Below are 26,331 nucleotides of genomic sequence, written 5' to 3'. Positions count from 1 at the left end.
TTAAGCTTCTGACTCTTGATCTTGGCTCAGGCCTCAGTCTCTGGGTCACGAGTTCAAGCCCTGTATTGGGCTCCACACTGGGCACAGAGCTTACTAAAAAAAAAAAAGAGTTTAACCTCTTTGAGATGCATAACTTTATGATTTGGTCACTCTGTGCCGTTGACTTTGGATCACGTAGAAAAGCCATTGGAAATGGACATGAGGGGGGGACCTGGGTGGCTCAGTGGTTGAGCTTCTACGTTGGGCTCAGATTCCAGGGTCCTGGGATCGAGTCCCGCATTGGGCTCCCTGCACAGAGCCTGCTTCTCCCTCCGCCTGTGTCTCTCCTCTCTCTCTTTCATGCCTCATGAATAAATAAATAAAATCTTAAAAAAAAAAAAGAAGTAGACTATAATAAATGGAAGTTCAAGATGCAACACGTGCATCTTTGTTGTTCTACTATGGCAAGAAAGAGGCCCCTTCATCTTGATTCTAAGGCCTAACATGGTCCTAATATTTATAGATAATTTCCTTGATACCCAGCATAGCAAGATGTGTCAGTCTCATCTTTTGTGGTCTGAGAGGCAGGAGTAAGAAAACAAATACAATGTACAGTTGCCAAGGAACAGAAGTGCGCAGCGTCATCCTCAGCTTTTCCAGCATAGTCCTCCCACCTCCGTGACTCATGTGAAAGCTGGCTTTCCCCCGATATCAAAATGCTCCTCCCCAGTGCAGGCCTCTTGTCCTCCTACCCCATCTCCAACCCAGTTTCACCGGACCAAGGGGAAGAGTTGATTCACTGCATACACGAAGAGGTCAAAAGAAGGTAGGGGGCTGGTACTTCTTGTACAATCACCGTGTCCTTTGTAGGGAATCCAAGTGCTCCATGATCTGTTTCCGCAGACAACTAGCATGGACACTTGGGCGTATATGCAGCCGGGCGCCCCGTGTGCATAGCCGTCACACGTCTGATCCCCCAGCCACTTGTCATGCATACACGACAAGTGGACACCTGTACTCTGTACGCAGTATATACTATAAATGTCTATGACCCCACCTACACCCCTATTTATAGTGACACACCCCTCTAAGTGAAATGGCTTTCCCTCTCTATGTCTTCCGTTTTTAAAATTTTTATTTTATTTTATTTAAATTCAATTTGCCGACATAGAGTATGACACCCAGTGCTCATCCTGTCGAGTGCCCTCCTCAGTGCCCGTACACCTTATTTTTAAAGCATTTTCGCTTTTGCATTAGGGCCGTTTAATATGCCCCCCGTCCTCTTTACCATCTCACGGTCTCTGTCACCCTGCTCATCCTGAGCCATCGTGTCTCTGTCCTTCCACGTTACTTCATGCCAGACTTTTCACCACCAATTACAATAAAATGAGTAAAGTTTGCTTGTCACTTTCATGATTTATGACATCCTTTTTTTTTTTTTTTTAAGTCACCGATTCATGGAGCCCTTCAAAGATTCCTCTTTGTTCTTGAAATTCCTATTTCCGTCTTTCAGTCCTGAACTAGAGGCCAGCTCAACCCCTTTTCTCATCCTCTGCCACCAGGAAAGGGGTCCAGTTCAGAGAATGCTTCTGGAAGAACAGAGTCACTGAATTGAGGCCTTGAAGCGTTTAGTCTCTTCATCTCACATTTCTGTCACTTGCAACCTACTACCGTTTAGGGCACAAAGGGTGGGCCAGTGGGACAAACCTTGCTGATGACTCAGGGCAGTGTGGTGGTTTATGTGATTATGAATTATTGGAACTCGAGTGCGTTTAGCAGTTAGCAGTTAGCAGTTCAGAGTAAGGCCCAGTCTTTCCTACTGCATTTATGCGAGGCCACACGTGTCCCCCCCTGAGAGGACCTTGAGGTCACTTCCGCTGGATGCTTTTACTCCACCCTTCTTGTCAGGTCTTGGTGTATATAAAACCATTTCTTCTTTCCATGGCTCTTTGATGTCGTTGTGTCAGGGTGCTGCGCAGGCCTCCTTAATGCTCAGCGTAGTCTTCAGGTCCAGTCTAATCCCCCAAGTTCATAATTTGGGTTTGCATCTGCCCCGAAACTGTCTGTGCGACGAGATGCGGTCTTCCCAGCATCCCACCTCCTTGTGTGGTCCTCACTGCAAGCTCAGAGCCTCCTGCTGTAAACCTGGGGGGAGCTACCGGGTTGCCATAAGGGTACAGGCCATTGATATTATTAATCACTTGGTATTTTCAAAGTTATTTACTTTCTAAAATCTGGTATTTGAGGTATAATTTACGTAGAGTGAAATCTACAGATTCTTGGTGTATTTCGATCACTCTTGAAAAATGATCTAAACTTGTAGTGTCACCTCTCCTGCTAAAATATGGAATATTTCCATCACCTTCGGTGGTTTCCTAATGCCACCTGCCAGTCACCACAGCCCTAGAAGCAACTACTATTCTAATTTTCAAACTTAGCTACTTTTATTATTGATTTTATTTGTATTAAGTTTAGTAGGGATTAGTAAGTGTACGAAATTTCCTTCCTTCGTTGATGTTCGGCATGCTGATAATTTAATGTTTTTTTTTTAAAGATTTTATTTATTCATGAGAAACACAGAGAGCGAAACGCAGAGACACAGGCCGAGGGAGAAGTAGGCTTCTCGCAGGGAGCCCGACCTGGGACTTGATACTGGGACTCCAGGATCACGTCCTGGGTCGAAGGCTGGCGCTAAACCGCTGAGCCACCCAGGGATCCCCTTTAATGGTTTTTTTTTAGACAGAAAGAGTAGTGGGTAGAGGCAAAGGGAGAGGGAGAGAATCCCAAGCAGGTTCTACGCTCAGTGCAGAGCCTGACAAAGGGCTCAATCTCATGACCCTGAGATCATGACCTAAGCCCAAATCAAGAGTTGGTGGCCTGAGCCACACAGGTGCCCCAGCATACGGGTACATTACTCCACGTGCCCTCTTTCTAATTAAAACAAAATTTTAAGTGAGAATATTGATTCATTTGAGAGTTTAAATGATCTGTGAATAAAATAAATGTATCTCAAGCTGAGAATGGATTTTTAACACAAAGCCTCGTGTATTATTGAAATTTAAAGTAAAAACATTTGTGAGCATTTGGGCGCCTGATGGCTCAGTCGGTTAGGCATCTGCCTTCAGCTCAGGTCATGATCCCAGGAGCCCACAGCAGGCTCCTTGCTCAGCCGGGAGCCTGCTGCTCCCCCTGCTGGTGCTCTCCCTCCCTGTCAAATAAAGAAAATCTTTAAAAAAAAAAGTTAAAATTACACCAAAGCCAGTTTTCAGGCTCACAAAACCCAGATTTCCTTCATTTCTTAGATTTTCTGGGAGATGCTTCTAGGCAAAGCCAGTTTTCAGGCTCACAAAACCCAGATTTCCTTCATTTCTTAGATTTTCTGGGAGATGCTTCTAGGCAAAGTTTATTCTGGAAAGATAAATGAAGAAATGACCACGTGACACATTGGAATTTGAAAAGTTGGCTGAGATCAGTGATAATTAGAATTTTATTGCACATCCCGCATGGATTGTATGAAAGACTTTACGCCCCAGGCTTTTGATCACTGCATGTTATAGTTGCTTATTTAGCACAGCGCTTTTTTCTTCTTCGGTTTTCCTTTCATAATAAATTATTTCTCTGTGTCTCTTCTTCAATATACTTCCTCTATGTCCCGCTTATTTTTTAAGTTCTAGATCATAACAATGATTATGGCCAACTCTCTTTTATGGCAGATACAGTATTTGGAAAACCTCATTTGTCTTCCTGTCAGTGGATCTTGGCTATCTCGATTCTTTTAGCCTTATCTCCTCTTTAAAGACTTTACAGAAAATCAGTAGGTAGCACGTATAGTAGGCCTGGGGGGAAAATTAAAAATATGAAGACCGTCTGGACAATAATTAGCAAGAGTTTCTGTCCTGACTCTGCCATTTATTGGCTATATGATCTTAGACCCAGTACGTTTATATCTTTGTTTCAAAAATCTGATGACAGTAACTCCTGCCAGATCTGCTGGTGTTATGAAAGTGACAAAATTAAATCATATGTGAGAAGGCACTTTGTACATTTTGAAGACTGATAAAAATGTAACGTAATGTGATTGTGAACCTTGTGTTTTCTAACCACTATGAGGGCTGATTTCTACTGATAAAGGAAAAAGAACAAAACCTCAGAATCAGCTTCCCCTGGCCTTCTTTTGCATTGAAGGCAGGAGGAGAGTAACCACGGACAGAGAAGAAGCGCTCACTCCTTTGCTCTGTGCTGCTTATGGTGATGGTGGTGTTTTCCCAAAAGCATGTGTTTCTATGTTTCCAGTATAATCCTTCCTGCATTATAACTCTTACTCCAATGTAAGTTAACTTTATTTAGATAACTGTCTACTCGATAAGGAGATCCTTGAGGTTAGAGTGCCTTGCCCAAAATAAGAACAGCAAGTGGATGGATGGGTGGGCAGATGGTTGGATGGATGGATGGATGGATGGATGGATAGATGAATAGTTTTTTAAAATGCACCTGTGAGGTCTTAATGATGTCCACAAAGTCTTGAATGCTGTAATATTTCTTATTAAAAAGAAAGCAATCTTTCTCTTAACAGTTGGCACAGGAAATCCAGTTAATGGTTCAGGCATTCCTTTACTTTTTCCATTGAGTCCTCTCTAGTCCATGCTGAGCTCACCTAGGATATTCATCCAAGAGTGTCTTCTCTGGTCTTTTTTCCTTTCTTCTCCTTTCACCGTAACCTTGTGCGCTCTCTCTCTCTCTCTCTCTCTCTCTCTCTCTCTCTCTCTCCCCCACACCATCCCTCTCTGTGTCCTAGAGTAGTATGATCTAGTCTTTATTGTCATTTCTGGCTGGGGAAGGCTTTCTTTAGGTCTTTTATATGATTTTGAATAAGCATATACAAGTCAAAGGAACAATATATATTTAGCTCACTAATAGAGCATCACTTTGACAGGCCAGGCTAGCAAAGGTCTATGCTTATTTAATCTGTTAAAAAAAATTACTCTCTAGGAGTTCATGCTCACTGCAGTGTTCAGAGACAGGGAGGATAGGTTGTAGGAAAGACAGAAGTCCAATTATATAAATTAAATACAAATTTAATCTATTTTAATGATTTAATAATATGGTAGAAATGCATTAATCCAAAAAAGAAAAGCAATGATGATAGAATGTGATGTGGTTGGGTAAAGAAGAATAATAATAATAACAACAACAACATTATTATTGTCTACAGCCACAGTCTTCTTGGAGTTTTGGAAAAGGAGAAGAAGTACCCTGACTTATACTTGGGACCTTATTGAATGGGAAGAAGAGGAGGTAAGATGTTAGGAAACCAGGAGACAGGAAAACTGGAATAACATGATGTGGAAAATTATTCGCTGTCCTTAACATCCAAGCTGGAAGCAGCTAAATAGCTTTTAGGTTTTCCTTTGATGTTTTTTACTAACGAGATTTCTATTTCATGAAGTTAAGCGAAATCATTGATGAAGTAATGTAATTTTTTTTCAAAGCACTTCCACAATGTTTCCTAAAATTACAGTAGTGGAAAATCGTGTTGATGAAAATAGAGTTTAGGGTTTATTTAGAAAATAATTTGCATTTTATTTTTTTAAAGTTATTTCTTTTCCAAGACTTGTTTTAAAAGTAGGCCAAAATCCAGGAATTTTGTTCCAACTCCTGGGTGATTTTTTTTTTTTTTTTAAATTTATGTCTACCTAATAGGTAGGTAACTTTAGTTTCTCTTACAGGAAACACTCCGTCCCCAGTTTGAAGCCAAGTATTACAAGATGGAGAGAGTGAATCCCATCAGTGGAAAACCTGAGCCACATCAGCCTTCCTCAGACAAAATCACTCGTCTTCTTGTTTCTATCTCAGGAATATTCTTCATGGTAAAGTACAAACATCAATTTCAGAATGTCATGGGATTCCTCATTTAAAAGGAAGTTCTAAAAAAAAAAAAAAAAAAAAGGAAGTTCTAATATCGTCTCATTGTGTGACCCTCAGGGTCAAACCATATCCAGTTCAGTACCTTCAACACATACTATTAAACAAAATTAAAATCATGGAAATCCATGGAGTGATTACAAAGAGAATTTGGGCATATCTTTAAATAAAACACTCTTTGGAAGAAACAAAGATTATCTCAGGTAAAATGGAAATTATATGAGTTTGCCCTGATTAATTAAAACTAAGCATTCCACTTAAAAGTGGAAATCTGAACAGTTTAAATCTTGTACTGTGTATTTTGGCTCTCAGGGGACTCAATTCCTTAAAGGAAAAAAAATGATTTTTTTTTCATCCTTTCTTGGAAAAATAAATTCCTTTCGCTCCGGGGAGTATGTGGGGCAGTATATTGGTCTAGGGTATTGCTTTTGTTTTGTGAATTATGCAAAATACGGACATCTTCTCTGGTCTTCCATATTGCAGATTTCTTTGGTGATCACTGCAGTGTTTGCTGTTGTGGTCTATCGCCTGGTTGTCATGGAACAGTTTGCATCATTCAAGTGGAATTTCATCAAACAACACTGGCAGTTTGCAACATCAGCTGCTGCTGTCTGTATCAATTTTGTAATCATCATGGCACTGAATCTTGTAAGTGTTGACAGTTTTCAAAAGGTGAAAAGCCATGGGTAGGGGAGAGGTCTATGCTTCCTTCATGCTTGGATTGTATTTCTAGGAGGCCAAATGAGCCCAACCCACATTTTCATCAATGACAACCTAGTTTAGTGAAAAAAAGTCATCTATGTGGTTTGGATGATGGATTTTATTTAAATTAAAATCAATAACAGTTGTATTGTCTTCCTTGTCCTTTGAATTTATAGTCTTGGTTAGTGAAAACTTCTATTCATTGAGGGTCTAGTGTGTGCTAGTAAAAGTGCTATGCTCTTTTCATTCAATTAAGGGATTTTTTGATCCAAAAATTATTTCAAAAAACTGAACCTCAGTGGAGAATCTGTTACAAAGGTATAAGAAAATCTCTTTGAAATAGAAGGTTTGTTACTTCCAAGGCCTCCTGTGAAATAGAAAATAGCTACTCCCTTTTCTTTCTCTAGGTCTAAGCATTTTTCTCCTTCCGTTCTTCCTGCCTGCCTTCCTCCCTCATTCCCTCCTTCCTTCCATCCTTTCTCTTCCTCCTTTTTTCTTTCTTTCTTTCTTTCTTTCTTTCTTTCTTTCTTTCTTTTTCATTTTGAAACTATGAGGAATAACAATAAAATGTTAATAACGGTCATCTCTCAGTAGTCGGATAATATTTGATTTAATGTAACTTTTTTTTTTGGTCCTTTCAAATGTGTATCTCTATGTAGGCTTCGATTTATAATCAGAAAAGAATAACCTTTATTTTTAAAACGTTCTACTATGATGTAAAATTTGGAATAAGTTAGAAATGGATGGAATGTACTTTATTTTTACTTTATATATGAGTCACCCATAAAACCACAGCCACCTAGGTAGCAGCTTTGACTCACTTTTTAAATTCGGTCTTTCACCAGGTAGAGAAAAGGTTTCCCAGTGGCCCAGCGGCATTCCAGAACGTGTGCGTGCACGCATGCACACACTCACTATTCCTGTGTGTGCCCTGCCCTCCTATACTGCCCAGGCTCTCATCACTTTGTGATGCCAGTTCCTCAACTTGGTGTCCTGATAAAAAGCAGTGGACATTGGACACAGGCAAAGCAAAGATTAGCACTCAATCTGTGTGATCTCACCATACCACATAACATCTCTGAATTCTAATCTTTGGCGTTTCAAATACCAACATTTTATTTTTTCCCTTTCTTTTCATCTTTAAATCATAGAGTTTATGTATTAATCTTCAATATTCATTGGTATAGAAATGCCAAGGATCTTTTCTATGGGCTTTCTAAATTCTTCGGACCACACCTGCAGTGATTTATTCATAATTTTTCACCTTTTTTGTTTAACTGTTACCTATTACCCTTTCATACATGTTTAAGTACTTGGAGTTGTCTATAGAAGTAGAATCACATTTAAGATGTTGTATTATGTCTTTTGATTAAATATAAGAAAATTTGAAATATTTAATTTGTTCATGCAAAAATCATACCACTATGCTAATTTTCAGCAGTCTTACTTGTTTTTTAATGTATTTTCGTCTTTCTGAAGTTTACTGTTTTTATCTCTTTTAGTTTTGAATTATAAAATCAATACACTGTTATCATGTAAAGTACTGACACGATGAAAACAGTACAAATATCAAGAAAAGTCACTATTTTCTACCTAAAATGCCTCTCCTGTCCCTTCTTATCATAAACTAACTGTACCCTTTGGAGGCAATCATTGTTAATGGTCTCATGTCTATTTATTCCCCTCACCATCCATTATTAGTGCCTTCAAAAGAGTACGCTGTGTTCCTGTGTCTGACAGTTTGTTCCAAAGACCTACTGGTCTTCAAAAACGTCTTGAGTGAATTAATGAACTGGCCTAATATTCTTGAAGATGGAAAGGATTTCACAGACAGGGGGAAAAAAATGAAGAAGCCGAATGCGTGTCATTAACTTTTGCTTGGGAAGGCAAGCATGACAACACTGGGAACAGAGCCTCCAGGCCCAGGATCCAGTCCTCGAGTCCTACCCAGTGCAGTGGAATAACTATCTTTTCATTAGTTTGAAGAACTTGTCACGATCAGAACCTGCAATTGAGTAAAATGGGAGCTTTCACCGTCATGTATTTTCCTTACAAAAGGAGTCTTTATATTTTCACCGATAGTGCAAAAAAATCAAAATTTGGCTAAAGTTTCCCTTGATGTACCAGATTCCAATGTCCTATTATTCCAGTTGCTTCTTAGTCACCAGTCCCTTAAACTCTGACTCTGCTCCATGTCCAGCCCCCTCCTCAGTTACCACCCGTCCCCTAGAATCACGGTGAACCCACGTACATACAGCCTTCTCTCTCATGAGCTTCAGATACAGCTTCTTCTCACTTAATCTGTATATTTAATGAGGCTCAGGATATTTTTTCTTCCAAAGTACTGGTTTGTACAGATAACAGAGGCTGAACTAGATGAGGTGAATCTCTTAGGGGTAGAAATCAGGCCTCTGAGGCAGATGAAGATAGTATTATTTTTGTGATAACAACAATCCTGAGGGGGCACCTGGGTGGCTCAGCGGTTGAGCATCTGCCTTCGGCTCAGGCCATGACCCCAGGGTCGTGGGATCTAGTCCCACATTGGGCTCCCCTTGTGGAGCCTGCTTCTCCCTTCGCCTGTCTCTGCCTCTCTCTGTCTGTCTCATGAATTTATTTAATAAAATCTTTAAAAATATATTTTGAGGTCCTCACAATCCCACAAGAGCCCATGTAACTTCCTAGCGCTGTAACTCATCCGTGCTTCCTGAAAGAAGACATGACTGACTTTCTTTTTTCTAAATATTTATTTCTACTTGTTGGGAATTTTGACAGAAACATTTAGATATTGTTGGAAGTAGATTCAGCCACAAAACTTCTCCTTTGCCCTTGCAACTAATTTAGGAAAATATTTTTAAATGGCTTTTAGCGTAAAGGAAATAAACTACCCAACCAACTCAACAAATGTGGAAAGAATGTTATATTCCTCAGATTTAATCAGTGTAAAACCTAAATGTCCTTCTGAATTTATGTATCTCTTCCTACTCAGGATGTTGAGGCACTTCATAGATCATTAAACAGCCCATCTGATTTATCTGAACCCACAGGATTAATTTAAGATATTAATCAAATAAACATAAATTAAAATCGTTAATATCAAAATGCCAACTCTTTAAAAAAAATTATACCACCAAAAAGATTGACGTAGGATACCAAATGCTACCTCTTGCTATTTTCAGACCAACACTAAATAGCAACACATAAAAATGTGCTTTTTGTTTCTTAATAGCTAGACTTTGGGATTTCTGTGCTACCATATTCTCCAGATGATGGTTTGGCCTCAATCAAAATATTCTGCTAATCTAATATGCTTTTCAGCCGTCATCCATATGCATGAAGTCATGAAATATAGCATGGCAAAATAGTTTCAGTCAAATGAGTTTTTAAATCAGGAACTTTAACTATTTAAGGTACACAGCCATGAATTTTAAGTCATCCATGCATTTCTTTTGTCTCTTTCATCACAAGTGCCTGTTGTGAATTTTGCTCCTATGACGTCTCTCTGACCCATTCCCTCTTCCCCATTCTCACTTCTACTTCCTTACTTCAGCTACTTGGCATTTCTAGCTTGACCTGTTGCAGTAGCCTTCTCACTGGTTAGTCTTCCTATCTTTCTCAACTCTTCTCATCTCCCTTGCACGCTGCTCTTAGAAGGACCTTGCTGGGGCGCCTGGGTGGCTCAGTCAGTTAAGCGTCTGACTCCTGATTTGGGCTCTGGTCATGATCTCAGGGTCATGGGATCCAGCCCCCGGTCAGGCTCTGCGCTCAGTGGGGTGTCTGCTTGAGATTCTCTCCCTCTCCCTCTGCCCCTCCCTCTCGTGCTCTCTCTCTCTCTTTCAAATTGATAAATATTATTTTATTTTTTAAAATTTATTTATTAATGAGAGATACAGAGAGAGAGAGAGGCAGAGACACAGACAGAGGGAGAAGCAAGCTCCATGCAGGGAGCCTGACGTGGGACTCAATCCCGGGTCTCCAGGATCAGGCCCTGGGCTGAAGGCAGGCGCTAAACTGCTGAGCCACCGGGGCTGTCTGATAAATGTTCTTTTAAAAGAAGGATCTTTCTAAATCATAGATTTGATCACTTTGCTTTGTACATAAAAATGCTTAACGGGTTCCCATTGCCTCTGGTATAAATTCTAAGTTCATTATCATGGCAAAGAGGCCTCCCATTATTCAAAGCCCATTTCCTTTCTCATCTTGTTTGAAGTTGGATCTCACTCCCTCCCTCGCACTCTGCACTCGGGCCTACAGAATCACTGCCGCTTGCTTGCTCCCTGGCATTCTTTCTCACAGCCCTGGCTCTTGGTTCACAGTGTTTTCTCTATTCGCCTTTTCCCCTTTTATCTCTTTGGAGGCTATTCTTTTTATCTTTGGAAATTCCAGTAAAAGATCACTGCTCCATAGGTTTTCTCTCGATCCCGTATGTGGAATCAGATAATCCCTTCTCTGTGTTTAGTCTTCTCACAAGGTATTTGGACATTCCTATTCTCCCTCCTTCTCAGACTCCCTGGATAGAATTAACCACTCGGTCCTGTGAATGCTCTTCTGTTACAGTGCTTGGGGCATGCCTTGGCTCCCAGTATGGGGGTGTAAGCAGGGCCTCCTCACTTTTTATCTCTAGGTCTTTGCCCAGGCCTAAAAGACACATAGACTATATTCTTCTAATAAACTTTAAATATTTTATTCTCCAAACTTCCTAAGCATCGTGGATAGTATTCACATTCCAAAGATCTTAGTGTCCCGAAATATTGTTCAAAATTATTTTGTTGTTACATTGCATTTTCAGTGTCTTTCACATTTGCAGCACTTGTGATTTTCAAGCAGCTCATTTAAGAATATGCATCCTCTAAGCTTTCAAAACAAATAGATCATGGCATCCCAAATAAATATTCAATTAGGGTGAAAATAATTACAATGTGATTACAAGTCCATCTTATGGGTCATGAAGGTAACTTAAAGATTGTTTCCTGTTCTTACTGTGCTTCACATCACCTGGAACACTTGAAAAACTAGAGACCCCAGAGACCCATTCCGAGTCTCCTTTGTGGAGCTGGGAAATCTGTATGTACAACAAAACGTTCAGAATATTCTCCAAGTGATTCTGATCGTGTCAGTCCCTAAAATAGCATTAGGAAATCACTGGTTTGAGAGATCTGAGGTCATTTTGACACACAGCCAAGATCAAAAACTACATGTCAAAGATAAATTGCAAATAATTTAACAATGATTAAAACTTCAATTAAAAAAAAAAAGAACAACAACAACAAAAAAAAACACTTCGATTTATTTTTTAAGACCTCTTACCAGACACATAGCTAAAAATCTATAGAATTTGTAAAGCCAGAATTTGAAACCAATAACTACTCTTCACTAATCCCATCCTTTTTTGTCCTTTTTGTTGCTGCCCTGAAAATGCTGTAGTACTTAAAAAGTGCTGTAAACAGCATGGTTAGTGTCAGGTAATATTTCCAAGAGGATTTTAAATTTCCAATGAAATTTAAAACATAAAATTTTTCCAAAATATATATTCTTGTTGCTTGACAATCAAACTTTAATGAATTAAAGAGCAGGTTACAGTAGCATGACAGCTGTCTGGTCTCATGATTACTGTGTGATTTTAAAGAAAAAAATAGAAAAACATCGCAGAAATACCCCTATAGTTTGAAGTATCTGTGATTAAGGCAATTAAACCACTTCAGTATTGTCAACAAAGGAATGAACTCTTGGGGCAGCTGGGTGGCTCAGTGGGTTCAGGGTCTGACTCCTGGCTTTGGATCAGGTCTTGATCTCATGGGTCGTGAGATCGAGCTGGCATTGGGCTCTGCGTTCATCTGAAGTCTGCTTGAAAATTCCCTCCCTCTGTCCCTCCCCACTCTAAAAAAAAAAAAAAAAAAAAGAATTATCACCTTTTGGTATTCCTCTTCTCATTTCAAAATCCATGTACTGTGTGAACACTATAACCAAAACAACAACAACTACAACAAAAAAGCAGCTCCAACTACGTTTAACTAAAGTACTCCGTGCTGGTTCTGAACTCTCTCACATTAGCGATTTATTTCCATCTCTAGATTCGAGAACATACATTCGCATGTTTCTTTCATGGGCCTAACCATAAGACCTCAAATGTACCTAACTTCCTTAACACCTTGGTTACTAATTACAATGCAAATTGGTCATGGTGGAATAAGGTGAATCAAAGGGTTGAACCACACATCTTAACGTGGCAGAGAGGTATTGCCAACTGGCTCATTTAATAAGAAGACTGGCTTTAAAAAATATATATTTGTTTAGTTTGTTCATGTCTATATCCATGCTTTCTAGAAATTCAGAAAGGTAGATTATTGGGAAAGAGCAGTCTATCTTTGATTCTGAAAAACTCTGTTTTGAGCTCATTTTTACAGCACAAGTTAGGCTGTAAGGCTCTGACGCAGAGATGAAGAGCACTAAATCAAGTGTACCCCTTCCCCTGGTTGGAAGGAAAGGGTTGGAAAGGGTTGGAAGGAAAGGTTGCCCTTTCCCTGCTTTTTCCATTCTAAATTTTCCCCCAAAGTATTTCTGTGTAACACCCCAAAACAAAGCATCAGTGGGAAGATGATGACTTCTCAGCTCAGAATGAATTCTAAAGACCTTCCCATGGATTACCAGGCCCTGAAAACCTGTTTTCCTCTGAGGTCTCTCTCTCTCATCTCTTACAACCTTGCTCCTTTACTGCCACCCCTCCTGATCCTCCACTTGCCTTATGCTTCATGAAACGCATCGAGCACATCCCGCCACAGGGCTTTTGCACTTACTGTTTCTGCGTCTCCAAGGTACTTAGCTCACATCTCTTCTTGGCTCCCTCTGTCGCTTCGTGCATGAGCTCTAGGCTCAAATGCTACCCTCTCAGAGAGGCTCATCTGACCATACTATAAAATAATACTCTGTGCCCACCGCGCTTCTCTGTGCACACAGCCCGCTGTATTTTCCCTTTTCTGACCAAGTACACAATTCACTTGTCTCTAACCACTGGAATTTAAGGTTCGTTAAAGTAGAGGCTGTGTCTGTCTGTTCACTATATGGCTCATTAGAAATTCCAAATATTTTTACGTAATTAAAATCTATGACTAAGAGAATTTCAGCTTCCTGAATGCAGGAGTGAGTGATGTTTAAAAGCATAGGTTCTCTAACATGAGATCTATATATATAATGTACATACACAGTGTAGTGACCCCAAGGGTCCCTGAGCCCCCCTCTCATTCTCTCCTCCCCCAAATACATATCCATTTTCCACCCTACACACACACAGCCCATGATTGCTGTCATACACCATATAGTGGATATATCTAAATTATGGTTTCTTGCTGCATTTCGTGGTTTTGGAGTTAACAAGTCAGTGTGCATGGGTTGAGTTTGTAGTTCATCATCACGGTGGTGCCAGTTAGCTAGCTTCTGGGCCTTAGACGATGCAGTTTCTTGGGTGCCCCAGAAAGCTTTCCAAGAGCAATATTTCCAGGGGTAATACAGCATTTTTGGTGTGATTTATAACATTCTTTCAAAGGATATTACAATCCACTGGGGGCATCAGCTGTAGATATTCCCATCTCAGGCTTGCAGACAGGTTCTGTGTGCTAAGTACTAAGACAAAAATCTGAAATGGTTTCTGTGACAAGGCATAGGATAAATGGTACAAGAGAGCCAACATCAGGAATCCTGACTTTGCTATTAGTTTAGTAGTGTCGCCTTAGGCAAGGTACCCGACGTTCGAAACAGTGGTTTCCTGTTCTGTAAAATGGGGATAATTATACCTATGTGATAAAATTGTCGTAAGGACTAAATTAAATAATAGTGTATATATAATGCACCACTTACCATCTGCCAAATACTTGGAATAGCAGTTATTTAAGTAAAACCTTCTTTCATTCTCCAGGAGGGCACTCAGTTTGGTGCTGGAAGTGCAGAACTACTCGAGTACTCTTTGTTGATTTGTTCATCTATCCTATTATACTCCTTGGAGCCCCTTCTGCAATCATGTTACATAATAAATAGGGCATGGCAAAAAAAAAATTAAAAACAAAAACAAAATAGGGCATGGCAAAGAACGTGTCACAGCCAAGACAATTCCGGTGCTCATGAATCCAAGGCAATCTTTGTTCTGCAATCTGAAAATGGTGGTTTGTATGTATAGTTAAAAATAAAAACAAGAGCAACAACAAAACTGCACGAGAGGTGGAATGATATTATTCGTGCTCAAATAATCTCTTTGTCTCAAGATAACTCTCCGGAGGAAAGGGTAGGTTTAAATCATGGCTCAGATGAATAATCACAATAGTTGTATGGAAAGAACCGTTAGGGAAGGTGAACAATCTTTAGAATGTCCAGATACCTACCTTTTAATTTTGCGTGCCAACAGGTAGAGTACTGGAATTTCTAATAGAAAGAATAATTTGTTGAATTAGGGGATTAGTTATATTTACGTGTACACGTAACATATACGCACAAACACATACTACCCTTCTGTCTGTAGCAAATGTGTTTTCCCAACTAGGTTAACTTGGAATTTTGTGCATTATGTCTCTTTTCCTTAAGTCTGCACGAGTGGTAGGCTGAGTAGTAGGGGCAGGGGGGAAGGTGGAAAATGTTATTGTAAAAATAACATGCATGTGACTTACTTATGGATTCAACAGGTTTGACTTACGGTCTGGTTTTATTTTTTTTTATTTATTTATTTATTTTTTATTTTTATTTATTTATTTTTTTTTTTACGGTCTGGTTTTAAATAACCACCAAACCAAAGTTGTTCTTTAGGAATGCGGACTAGCACCCTATGTTTGTGTTAGTTTGGAAAATTCCTTGTCAATAGTAAAGAATCCAACCTCCCACTCAGCCTTCCAGTATGGTAAAAAGTACGTATAATTGAGTGATTCAATCCCATGTCAGCCATTGACCAGTTGAATGACTTTGGTTACAAAAGGTTTTAAGTTTTTTAAAGTCCCATTTCCTTGGTTTGTAAAGTGGAAATAAAGATAGCTCCCCCCAAAAAGGCTTCCTGTTACCGAAATCAAGTGTGTCTGCGTATAGACAGACACGTAATCATAGCAGGTTTACATCACACGCATTTAGTGTGTGTATATTTGCAAAGCACCATGCAGTAGGTTTTAAAACATGTTCCACTTGATTAAAAATGTAGCCGTTTTGTGGAATACACTATAGATGTTTCCTTGAGCAGTGTAAATAGCCTTTTCTAGAAGACAAGAATAACATTCACTATTTGCTCTCATTCTAGGCTTATGAAAAAATTGCTTACCTTCTCACCAACCTCGGTAAGTCCTTTGTTTTAACTTCACTCCTTAGGAAAAGAATAACATGTGGGCGTATCAGTCGGAGGCTGCTTGGTGTACTTTAGCATTTCGAATGTCAGCCTCAGTTTTGTGAATTGTCAATCAAAAGGAAAGACATGCATGGGAACTTGGAGCATATTGCATACCTATAGAGAGGCGGCGTGTTGCTACAAAATCTCCTTCCTACGACTTACTGGCAAACCTACCTCTCCCTACGTGGGAGGGCTTTTCTTCCCCTACCTTTTCAGTTCTTTGGGTTTTTCCCCCACTATTTATTTTTGTTGAAATATTATACTACATGTACACAATTTAAAAGGCAAAAGAGTATAATTAAGGACACAGTCAGTTAAGCCTCCCACTCTTGGTTTCAGCTCAGGTCCTAGGATCAAGCCCCGAGTCAGGCTCCATGCTCAGCGTGGAGTCTGCTTGAAATTCTCTCCCTTTCTCTCTGCCCCTCCCACTTGTGCGTGCTGTCTCTCTCCCTCTCTCTCTCTCTCTTAAATAAGAAAGTAAAGTATTAAAAAAAGAAATTTATAATTAAAACCAGTACTTGCCACATTACCCATTCTTATTTTCCAGTTTCCTGAGAGATTACTTTTTTTTTTAATTTTAGCAATTTCTTTTCTTATTTCCTACCCTGTTTCTAAATAACATATTTCTCTGACATTCTTGGACTTTCCAGGTTTGGGAAGCTATTGCCTTAGGTCTTAACATTATCTGCAGTGTTCTTTCCCTGCACAGTTTCCCACTCATCACTTGATATACACACACTGTCTCTCCCCCTTCCAAGTAGTTCTGTTCAACAGATTTGAAATTTTAGCCAAGGGGATCCCTGGGTGGCGCAGCAGTTTAGTGCCTGTTTTTGGCCCAGGGCGCGATCCTGGAGACCCGGGATCGAATCCCACATCGGGCTCCCCAGTGCATGGAGCCTGCTTCTCCCTCTGCCTGTGTCTCTGCTCTCTCTCTCTCTCACTGTGTGCCTATCATAAATAAATAAAATAAAATAAATTTGAAATTTTAGCCAAATTAATAATTAGCGTTTACATCATTGTTTCTATATAACTACTTTTATATGTAAGGCACGATGTGTCTATGATTGTTTCCTTTCTTATGCAATCTTTATATTTTCATGAAATGAATAATATCACTTTTTTCTTTAATTTTCAGCGTAGTTTCTTGATTTATCCCAAACTTTCCATCTCAATTCTGAATGGTCTCTAAATATGTAAAGCCATCAGGTTTCCTACTTATTTTGTTTTCTTAGAGTTACCCGTCCTGAACCCACTTTCACTCCACTCTCAAGAGCCTACCCTCCCTGTGGTCAGCAGCATCTATGCTTCCTCTCTCCCACATGCTGAGTTGTATCAATTGGATACCACTATTTGGACCCTTCTGTCTTCTTTTGTCTTGGCTTAATTCCTTTTTTTTTTTTTTTTTTTTTTTTTGCCTGAAAAGTAAATTTCTTGAGACCTTATGTGTCTGAAAATGTCTTTTTTCTATCATCAAACTTGATTTTTTGGTCTCTCCGTTCGGAGGACAAGCAGAGCTATTTGAGCAGTGATCTTTTATTGCTGCAAAACTCATCAGATGCCAGGCACTGTGCTAGACACCCTGCAGTCATTATTTTGTTCTACTGACATCACAATTTTATGACAGTAGGATCCCTATTTTATGAATTAGAAAATGAAGATAATTAAGTTAAATATGTAGAATTTAAACCCAAATGTGGCAGCGTCCACTTGCTTATGGTGGAATAACTGTATCACTAGACTCTTGCTCCCCCTATCATGTATTTACAAGTATAAGTAATAACAAAAGGAACATGGTGTAGAGGGAAGAACAAGCTCCTAGGTCATGCTCTGGAAATAAGTGGTCATATCACTTGGAAATTACATGACTGTGAGCAACTTTTCTCTTTTCATTCTTCCTTTTCCTCTGTCCCCCATCCCCCCCACCACCATTTCCTTCTCTTCCTTTGGTTCTTCCTCTGTTTTTTGTCTTTTTGAGTCTCGGATTTTGTTATTGGTAAAATGAGAATAACAGTTCCTATTTCACTGTTGTAGGTTGGCTGCCCAACATGTGACAAGTGTTCAATAAATGGGAATGATCTGTTGCATTTTTCTTAAATCCTCTGAGCTACAGTTTCTTCAGCAGGATAATGATGCACTTGAACTAGATTGTCTGAAAGCTTTCTTCTAGCTCTGATTCTTTATATTTGTTTACTTTTAAAGTATTTTATACCAAGGATGAAAACAACCTAAGGGAGTGATTTGGAGGACCATAATAGTAGGAAATAGAACAGTTATTTGTGTTAAGTACCAGAAGAACCAAAGTTTGCACTTGATATATGATTTTTCCATCTATAACTCATGACAAAATGCCTATGGATTTGTAACTATTAAATTAATAATGAGTGGACAGTATTAATTTAAATTAACAAAAATATTAACATATTGTTTATTTTTTAATTTTTATTTTTTTTATTTTTTATAACTTTTTTTTAAATTTTTATTTATTTATGATAGTCACACAGAGAGAGAGAGAGAGGCAGAGACACAGGCAGAGGGAGAAGCAGGCTCCATGCACCTGGAGCCTGACGTGGGATTCGATCCTGGGTCTCCAGGATCGCGCCCTGGGCCAAAGGCAGGCGCCAAACCGCTGCGCCACCCAGGGATCCCTTTAATTTTTAATATATTGTTTAAAATGTTGTGTATATAGATATAAATACATATTTTTAAATATTTGAATATTTATAGGTACATATAAATATATATATGGCATTGTATTCTGTGTAATTTTAGACTGTGCAAATTTGTGCTTCAAATTAGAAATTAAGTTTTTCCTCCTGGAAAAGGTCACACATTTTTTATTTAAAAGATCTTTTAAACTTTATGTTTCTTGATTTATTTTTAACCACATATTTTACTTTCAAAAGTCATAAAAAAACAAAGTTTCAGTTCTATCACATTTTTTATATGAAAAGAAACATATAATATTTGATCCAAAGTGATGTAGTCTTTTTCAGCTTGGTTTTATGGTCCAAATAACAAATCATTTATAATAATGAACTATCTATAATATGAATTATCTATAAAAAGTGAGCATCGATTCCAAGAAACGAATTAAGCCAACTGATGAAAAGAGTTTCAACTGTGTCAGAGGTCAATTCAGGAACAACAACAACAACAAAGTTATTTCAAGATAATAGTAATAAAATCAGATGTCGCCATGTTAATATTAGGCAACCCATAATTTAATATATCTTTGAGTGAGAAAGAAAGATAAGTCATTCTGATAAACAGTCTGTCAGGTCAGTATAATAGTCATGATTTCTATACATCTTTTTATAAACCTTCAAAATATAGAAAGCAAACATGATAGAAATACAAAAAAAAAAAAAAAAAAAAAGTTGGCAAATCTACACTCAAATATAAGCCAGGATATAAAATACTTGAATATCATAACTAACAAGCTTTTCTTTAAATATATACAAACTGTATGCTCAATAAAAAATATATTCTTTCCAAACACTTAATACATAGACAAAATATATCCAAGTAATTTGACCACAAATGAAACTGCAACTTTTTTGCTCCAAAGCAGAAATCACAAAGGAACGTTTTTGGATCATGATGCAGGAAAATTAGAAATGGAGATTTCCCCCCCCCCCAAAAAAAGGACACGATTTTTAAAAAATCCATATTCTCATTTCCAAAAAGAGTTTTGTGCTAAATATACACAGTGTTTAGAATGAAACAATCGTGAAAACAAAACCTACCAAAACCTTGGGGAAATGTGGGCTCTCCTGGCTGCTGTCACCAGTGCCCACCCACTAGCAGCGTTGAGGATGCCCCGCAGACCCCTGTGATTTCTGGCACCTATTCTAGTCGGGCTTGAAATCCCCCAGGACCTATTCCTAATCTGTGACTGGATCATGCACACAGTCTGGCCCATCTTTTCCTCAAAATCAGATCCCATCTGTTTTCTATCTTTCTAGAATTCGTAATGACATGAAAGTATGTATCAACTGTGCATACAGATCCTCTACCATTATTTGGGTCCTGGGTGGAAGCAGAGGTTGCAGTCCACATGGCCATCTTAATTCAGTCTCTTGCATCATTTCGTTTTGTTTTAAGAGTCATAGAAATATAGGATGTGAGAGTATACAGGTCCTTGAAATCATCTTGTCTGGACTCCTTGTTTCACAAATGTTAAAACTGGTTGCAAAAAAATGTAAAGAGATCTACCTGGCATTACCAGAAAATTAGCTATAGAATCGAGACAGGAGCTTAGCTCCTATGACTGAGTTTGGCCTTTATTCTTTTTTCCATTCTACTTCAGTCTGCACAGAATATCCACTCCTCAACTCTGTGAACAATGTAGGTCCCTCTTCAAGCATAGACAGTTTGAGTGAAGGACTGAGCCAACCATCCAAGTATATGGTGACTTCCAAATGACAATGGCAAGCAGAATCCCGAAAATCTTTATATATTATTAATAACAGGCATCCTATTTTTGTAGCTGTGGGGAAAGTCTAAAGATTGTGTCATTGGGTCCTTTTATCAACCATGTACAGTGATATTACCATTCACGTTTTGCAGATACCCTAGAATTCAGACACACAGACTACCTCGTAGAACTAGTATTTGTCCATATTTCTTTTTGTTCACCTCCTCTATGTGAACACATCCCATTTTTCTTTTAGAATATCCTCGAACAGAATCTGAGTGGGAAAACAGCTTTGCTTTGAAGATGTTTCTCTTCCAGTTTGTTAATTTAAATAGTTCTATCTTCTATATTGCTTTCTTTTTGGGAAGGTAAGTCAACTTTTGTACATTATCTTTTCAGAGTAAAGAAAGACTGCCAAGGGTTCCATTGCTGATTTGTTAACAGAGATGGCGAATTCTTGTCCCCTGCCTTGGAAAACTGCTAGTCAGTCTTCACATGCATTTTCCATCAAAAGACTTCTCAGTACACTGCTTCCAGCTGCAACTAACAATTAAAGTTGGCATAAAAAAATAAATAAAACCTATGTACTATGTTTGGGTTGGATTATGATCATCCAATCCTCAGTAATGGTGTGTTAAATAAGAAAGTGATTTTTGTATATCCTCAGGTAATAGCTCCTTAGTGTGGAAATTTCTCCTACTTATCATGTTAACATTTTTTGCTGTCTTTGCTGCACAGTATGAAAAAGAAGCATATTAAACTATGCTTAACACTCCAGCAGTGCCATGGAAACATACTAAAGCTAAAACCATTTTAAACTAAACAATCGGGCACATTACATTAATATTCATTAGCTAGGTCAGCAACACATTAAAGACCTACAGGTAAAAGTGGAAATTTTTCCTTTGGTTAGTTTGTCTGTACTTTCTCTCCCCCCGACATTGAATTCACACGCCACTTTTTCCTCCTTAAGTCAGGTACTTTGATGTGTAAGCATGGCCTAGGTCTGCAGTTTGGGGACAGGATGCCCCAGCGAACATTTATATCTACCTACACATGCACTTGCTGTGATACATTAGTAAATGTTCTTTGGCCAACCCCACATAAATGCTAATGAATTAAAATGGCTTTTTACAGATTTGTAGGCCACCCAGGAAATTACAATAAACTTTTTAACCGGTGGAGACTGGAGGAAGTAAGTAACCTTGTAAGGGTGGATGTGGGACTGGGTGTGGACCGGGGCCAATGATGTAGGAGGGAAGCGGGTGGGAGGAGAGAGAGAGAGAGAGAGAAGGTGGATATGTGGAATCTCAGGCATTTTTGGTAGAGAGTTCCTATGGGTTCAGAAATAAAGGAATTATGTCTTTCAAAAAATAAAAATAAAAAGAGTATGAATTAAAAGGGTAAACCCCCAGATCCTGACCTTAGCTCTTTAATTTTCTGCCAAATCCATTTCCTCCATTCACAAAGCTCAGAAATTTAGCTCCAGGGATTTTTCACTTTGGGGGAATTATTATAATCAATATCATGGGGTTTTGAACTTTTGAATATGTCAGATTTCCTTTTAAGCAGGGAAACTTCATCCAAAAGAAATCATACTTGAAACACCAATCTGTACACAAATAGATCTGTATCTTCCAAGTCTCATAATTGTTTTTTTTTTAATTTATGGATTTATAATATGTATGTCATGGAAACAAAAGGTCTAGTATTGCTAGATCACAGGGTTGAGCATATTGTATATTGTCACTGAGACTGACAAATTATCCCCCCAAATGCCAGCCCCTACCTGTAGTCTGTGAGCCTGCTTCCTCAGACTTCTGCCAACAGAAACATTTTAATTTTTACCAATATAACATCTGAAGGAGATCTCCTTTTGATTTCAGCTCCTTGAATTATGAGTGAGATGGAGCATATTCTTCATATGTTTGTTGAATATTTTATATTTCCGTGTGTGTGTTCTATTCTTGCTCATTTCTACTAGACTATTTTTCTCTGTCCTAAAAGTTTTTAAGCCTTATACTAACGTTAGGCTCTAATCTTTCAAATTTGCTGCAGGTAAGTTTCTCATCTTCTTGGATGTCTTAATTTTGTTTTGATACATTTTTTTAAACCCTATAGCATTTTTCAAGTAAAATATCACTGCTATTAATGATTTCAGGCATTTATATCATGCCCAAAAATGTATTTTTCTCATTTTAGAAATTTTTTAAAAAGCTCACACTTGTGAAGTGTGAACTTTTCACTTATATCTTTGGTTCATTAGAAGCTTATTTTTGAGTAAAAGGTAATCCAGATTCTCCCCCCTTCAGTTGGCATCACATATTTAATTAATAATGTATTTTTTATCAGCAAAATAAGATTTCAAGATTTATCATCTTCTGCATCTTGAAATCATGTCCATGTCTGGACCCTGTCCATTCTCATTGGTCAGATTGCTTATTGCTTCTGTAGTTCAAAATTGTTTTGATTATTCTAATGTAAAATCAAATTTAGTATATGGTAATATTAATAGAAGGTCATAATTTAGAGAGAGGCTAAGAAAAGATTCCCTGAGAAAACAGATATTTCCAGTCTCTAAAAAGTTCCCCCCAAACTCAGGGGTGTCCTCATTGATGTTGTCTCCCTAGAGCCTTCTAGTTGATTGGAATACATGGAGAAAGCCCCCAAACTTCCTAAATACAACATGCTTTACATCACAGAAAACTGGGCTCACCTGCTAACCTTACTACTTATTAATTCTTTGCCCTTAATTTAACCCCTCTGAATATCTGTCTCCTTGTCTCTAAGCTTAGCAGTAGTAATACTTAGGTTGCAAAGTTGTTTATGGATAAGAGATAATTTTCATAACACAATTAGCACCACCTCTGGACTTTGGCAGGCACTCTATAAACTGTAGCTGATAGTTATCAATGCTCTATCTCCACAGCCACCTGGGTGTTATCCTTTTAGGTAAAAACAGATGAAGAGCTTCCATAATTTCAGACCTCCAGGAAGTCCCCAAATCAAACTTGCAGTTTTCACTCATGGCCTAGACTATATCTGCTAAAAGGTTTTTGTCTACCCAGATTGCACCCAGAGCTTACTCTTTATCGGGAGTATGCAACTGGAATTAGTAAGGGGAGTGTGGGGAACAGGGTGGCACAGGCAGGTAGATCTGCATATGATGCCATGTTAGAAATTGCTGTCACCAGTAATTTTAATTGGATATTTTTGCTCTGAAGTGTAAAATTATTAGAAGTCATATTTCTTCTTTGGGAGTCCCAGGGAAATAATTCTGATGCTGTTATCCTAGGGAAATAAGTCTAATACTAGTGTCAGGATAAATGGTTCAGAACAATCCTACACACTTTCCACAGTATGTGTGGCGTACATAAAGGGCATATTATCCAACAAAAGGTTATCTTTTTTTTTTTTTTTGGAAAAGAATTAGTGGAATAAAAAATGTGGTTTTGTGATAGACCTTAGAAATTCTAGAAGTGTACACATAACGAAAGATAAGAATTGACCCTCTGACTTCAATCCTACAATAAGCATTTACTGACACTCCATTCCAGGCCTCTGCTGGGTAATATGGGGTATACAGATGAAGAAGTCCCTTTCTTTTCCTGGTGGCGCTAATAGTCCCGAAGAAAAGAACATAACCACGCTATGTAACAAGTATTGTGTCTTTGGAGCCTTACAGTCTACATTCTAATTATGCCCCACCCAAAGGCACGCTTTTAGTACCTTAGTTTCAGTTTTTTCTTTTGTAAGTTGTGATAATAGTAGCTATCTCGGTAGGATTGGTGATAGGTGGATAAAATTGGATTGTGCATGTAAAATACCTGGCACAAATAATAGTAGCCATTATAAAGAAAGCAAAAGGTACTAACATGCTAAAACATTGATGAACTGACTACACTGACCTTTCCTCATACTGTACTATATAATATCTCACATAAATGTTTTATGTAAATCTATGTAAAAATAGTAACAATGATTAATATTTAATGAGTGCTTACTATATGCCAGCACATTCCAACAATTGTTCCTACCTGCTCTACATAGATCAATGCAAAAATTCTGCTATTACACTCACCTTGAGGAAACAGAAGTTTCGACAGGTTATATAATTTGCCTACAATTATAGAAACGCACTTATAAGCTGATGCAGTCGTCAGTTTGATTCAACCAACCTAGCCTCAGAGTCCACACTCTGAACACTGTGCTTTCCGGTCACCGCTGGGATAATAGCACACAGGCAAAATCAGGAACATCAAGGAAATTGATAAGAGCTTGCAGAATGACTGCTGACTCGCACGTGTATATTGGATTTAGAGTAGACATACTTCATGTGAAAGGAGCATGAGTGTCAGAATCTAGTAGTCCCATCTGCCCCTTTGCATCATTTACAAAATGGAAATACCAACGCCCATCTTATGAGGTTCTCAGGAAGAGCCAATGACAAAAATACGTGAAGTCCAGCTATGGGTTGTCCACAGTCATACGATTTTGGGGGCTGCAGTGGGAATGAAAGTCTGGGTCTCCTGCCCACTCACCCATGCCCTTTGACTCATTCTAAGTAGCAGCTCTCTTATCGAATGAATTTTAGAGTATCAGAGGACTAGATCTTGCTCAAGGGAACTATTATTTGAGGAGGGCAGACCCACAGAAGCTGTTGGATCCCTTTCTCCGCCCTATAAATCACAAAATCATGAAGGCTCAAATTAAACAAAACTATAAATGGCCTGTCATCCGGCCTCCCCACTTTGGCCTGCGGTTGTGGAGAATGAGCCAATCACATGGTTCTGTAATGGTCTTTTTCCCTTTCCACATAGTAATATGCTTTGGTAAACCAGCCCTTCGAGGCAGCAAACACATTTGGTAAGTAGAATTCATCTTTAGCCTCATGTACAGGAGCAGAAGACCAGGGTGCAGGAGACCAAGGCTCGGAATTCCATACCGACAGTCAATATCCTATGACCTTGTACGCGCTACTTTACGTCTTCCAGTCTCTCTGTAAAAATGAAGAGTTTCATCTCGCAGCTGTGATCTAGGCCTATGCCTGGCCCTGTAGCTTAGTAATTATTGTGTCTCAGCCGTTCTGTGGAACCCATCCATCATTCAGGGGGTCCTGAATTCATCCTAGAGAGAAGGGGCGTGCTTACATAGGAGAACTGAGACTTCTCTACACGATAAAAATTGCCACCGGCAAGCCCTCTCTCTGACTCAGTTTAGGGAGTTTTAAATTACTGGGCTGGAACCGGAAAACCAGGCTCTTCGTGTCCTAATTATCTGTTCCCTTTGAAGTCCCACTGGTACCAATTTGACAGAAATAGAAACTGGATCAAAGCTATAGTGACTGTTGTTCTTATGAGCAGGACATGAACCCATTTCTAAAGAAACAGACCCACGCTCTCCTACCCAAGTATCTTCTGCAGCGCAAAGTTTTTAAGCAAAACACATCAGCTGTGATTTTCATTGTAATCGCATTTCTGTTTGTGGGGGTTTCTGGTTCTGACATTTATTGGACATCTGAAAAAGCAGAGGAGCACAGGGAAGGCAAAATGGGGATCATACTGACAAGCCATTCTGTGGCTTTTTTGTTTTTTCCAGAGGGAAAATTTTCCTTTTTTTTTCTTCAAATGTTTACTTAAATGCTAGTTAGTTAACCTTCAGTACAATGCTGGTTTCGGGAGAAGAATTCGGTGATTCATCAACTTCCATACAACACCCAGTGCTCATCATAACAAGTATCCTAATGCCCATCACCCATGTAGCCATCCCCCACCCACCTCCCTCCACCAACCCTCAGTTTGTTCACTATTTTTAAGGGTCTCTTATGGCTTTTTTCCCTCTCTTTTTATTCCCCCTCCCATATCTGTGGCATGTTTTTATCACTTAAAAGCACATTCTAATATACGTAGATCTTCCCTTCCAGGATATAGAGCTTAACACCTGCCTCCTATCTTGAAGTCGG

The 26,331-nt window shown here is 38.8% G+C and overlaps 1 protein-coding gene across 6 annotated transcripts in view; it reads left to right on the top strand.

Annotated features, from left to right (window-relative positions):
• The window catches only part of ANO3 (anoctamin 3), a 379,990-nt gene that overhangs the window by 334,658 nt on the left and 19,001 nt on the right, over positions 1–26,331 (top strand). For all 6 annotated transcript variants that reach the window (XM_072725370.1, XM_072725371.1, XM_026018612.2 and 3 more), the window contains 6 exons: positions 5,192–5,274; positions 5,706–5,846; positions 6,385–6,549; positions 15,866–15,902; positions 20,626–20,737; positions 21,507–21,564. In XM_072725370.1, coding sequence (XP_072581471.1) covers positions 5,192–5,274; positions 5,706–5,846; positions 6,385–6,549; positions 15,866–15,902; positions 20,626–20,737; positions 21,507–21,564 — 596 coding nt within the window. The remainder of the gene's footprint in view (positions 1–5,191; positions 5,275–5,705; positions 5,847–6,384; positions 6,550–15,865; positions 15,903–20,625; positions 20,738–21,506; positions 21,565–26,331) is intronic.

This window comes from Vulpes vulpes, chromosome 11, assembly GCF_048418805.1.
Source record: "Vulpes vulpes isolate BD-2025 chromosome 11, VulVul3, whole genome shotgun sequence".
Classification (NCBI taxonomy): Eukaryota; Metazoa; Chordata; class Mammalia; order Carnivora; family Canidae; genus Vulpes; species Vulpes vulpes.
The sequence above is the reverse complement of the archived record's forward strand: the minus strand, read 5'-3'. Positions and strand labels throughout refer to the sequence as shown.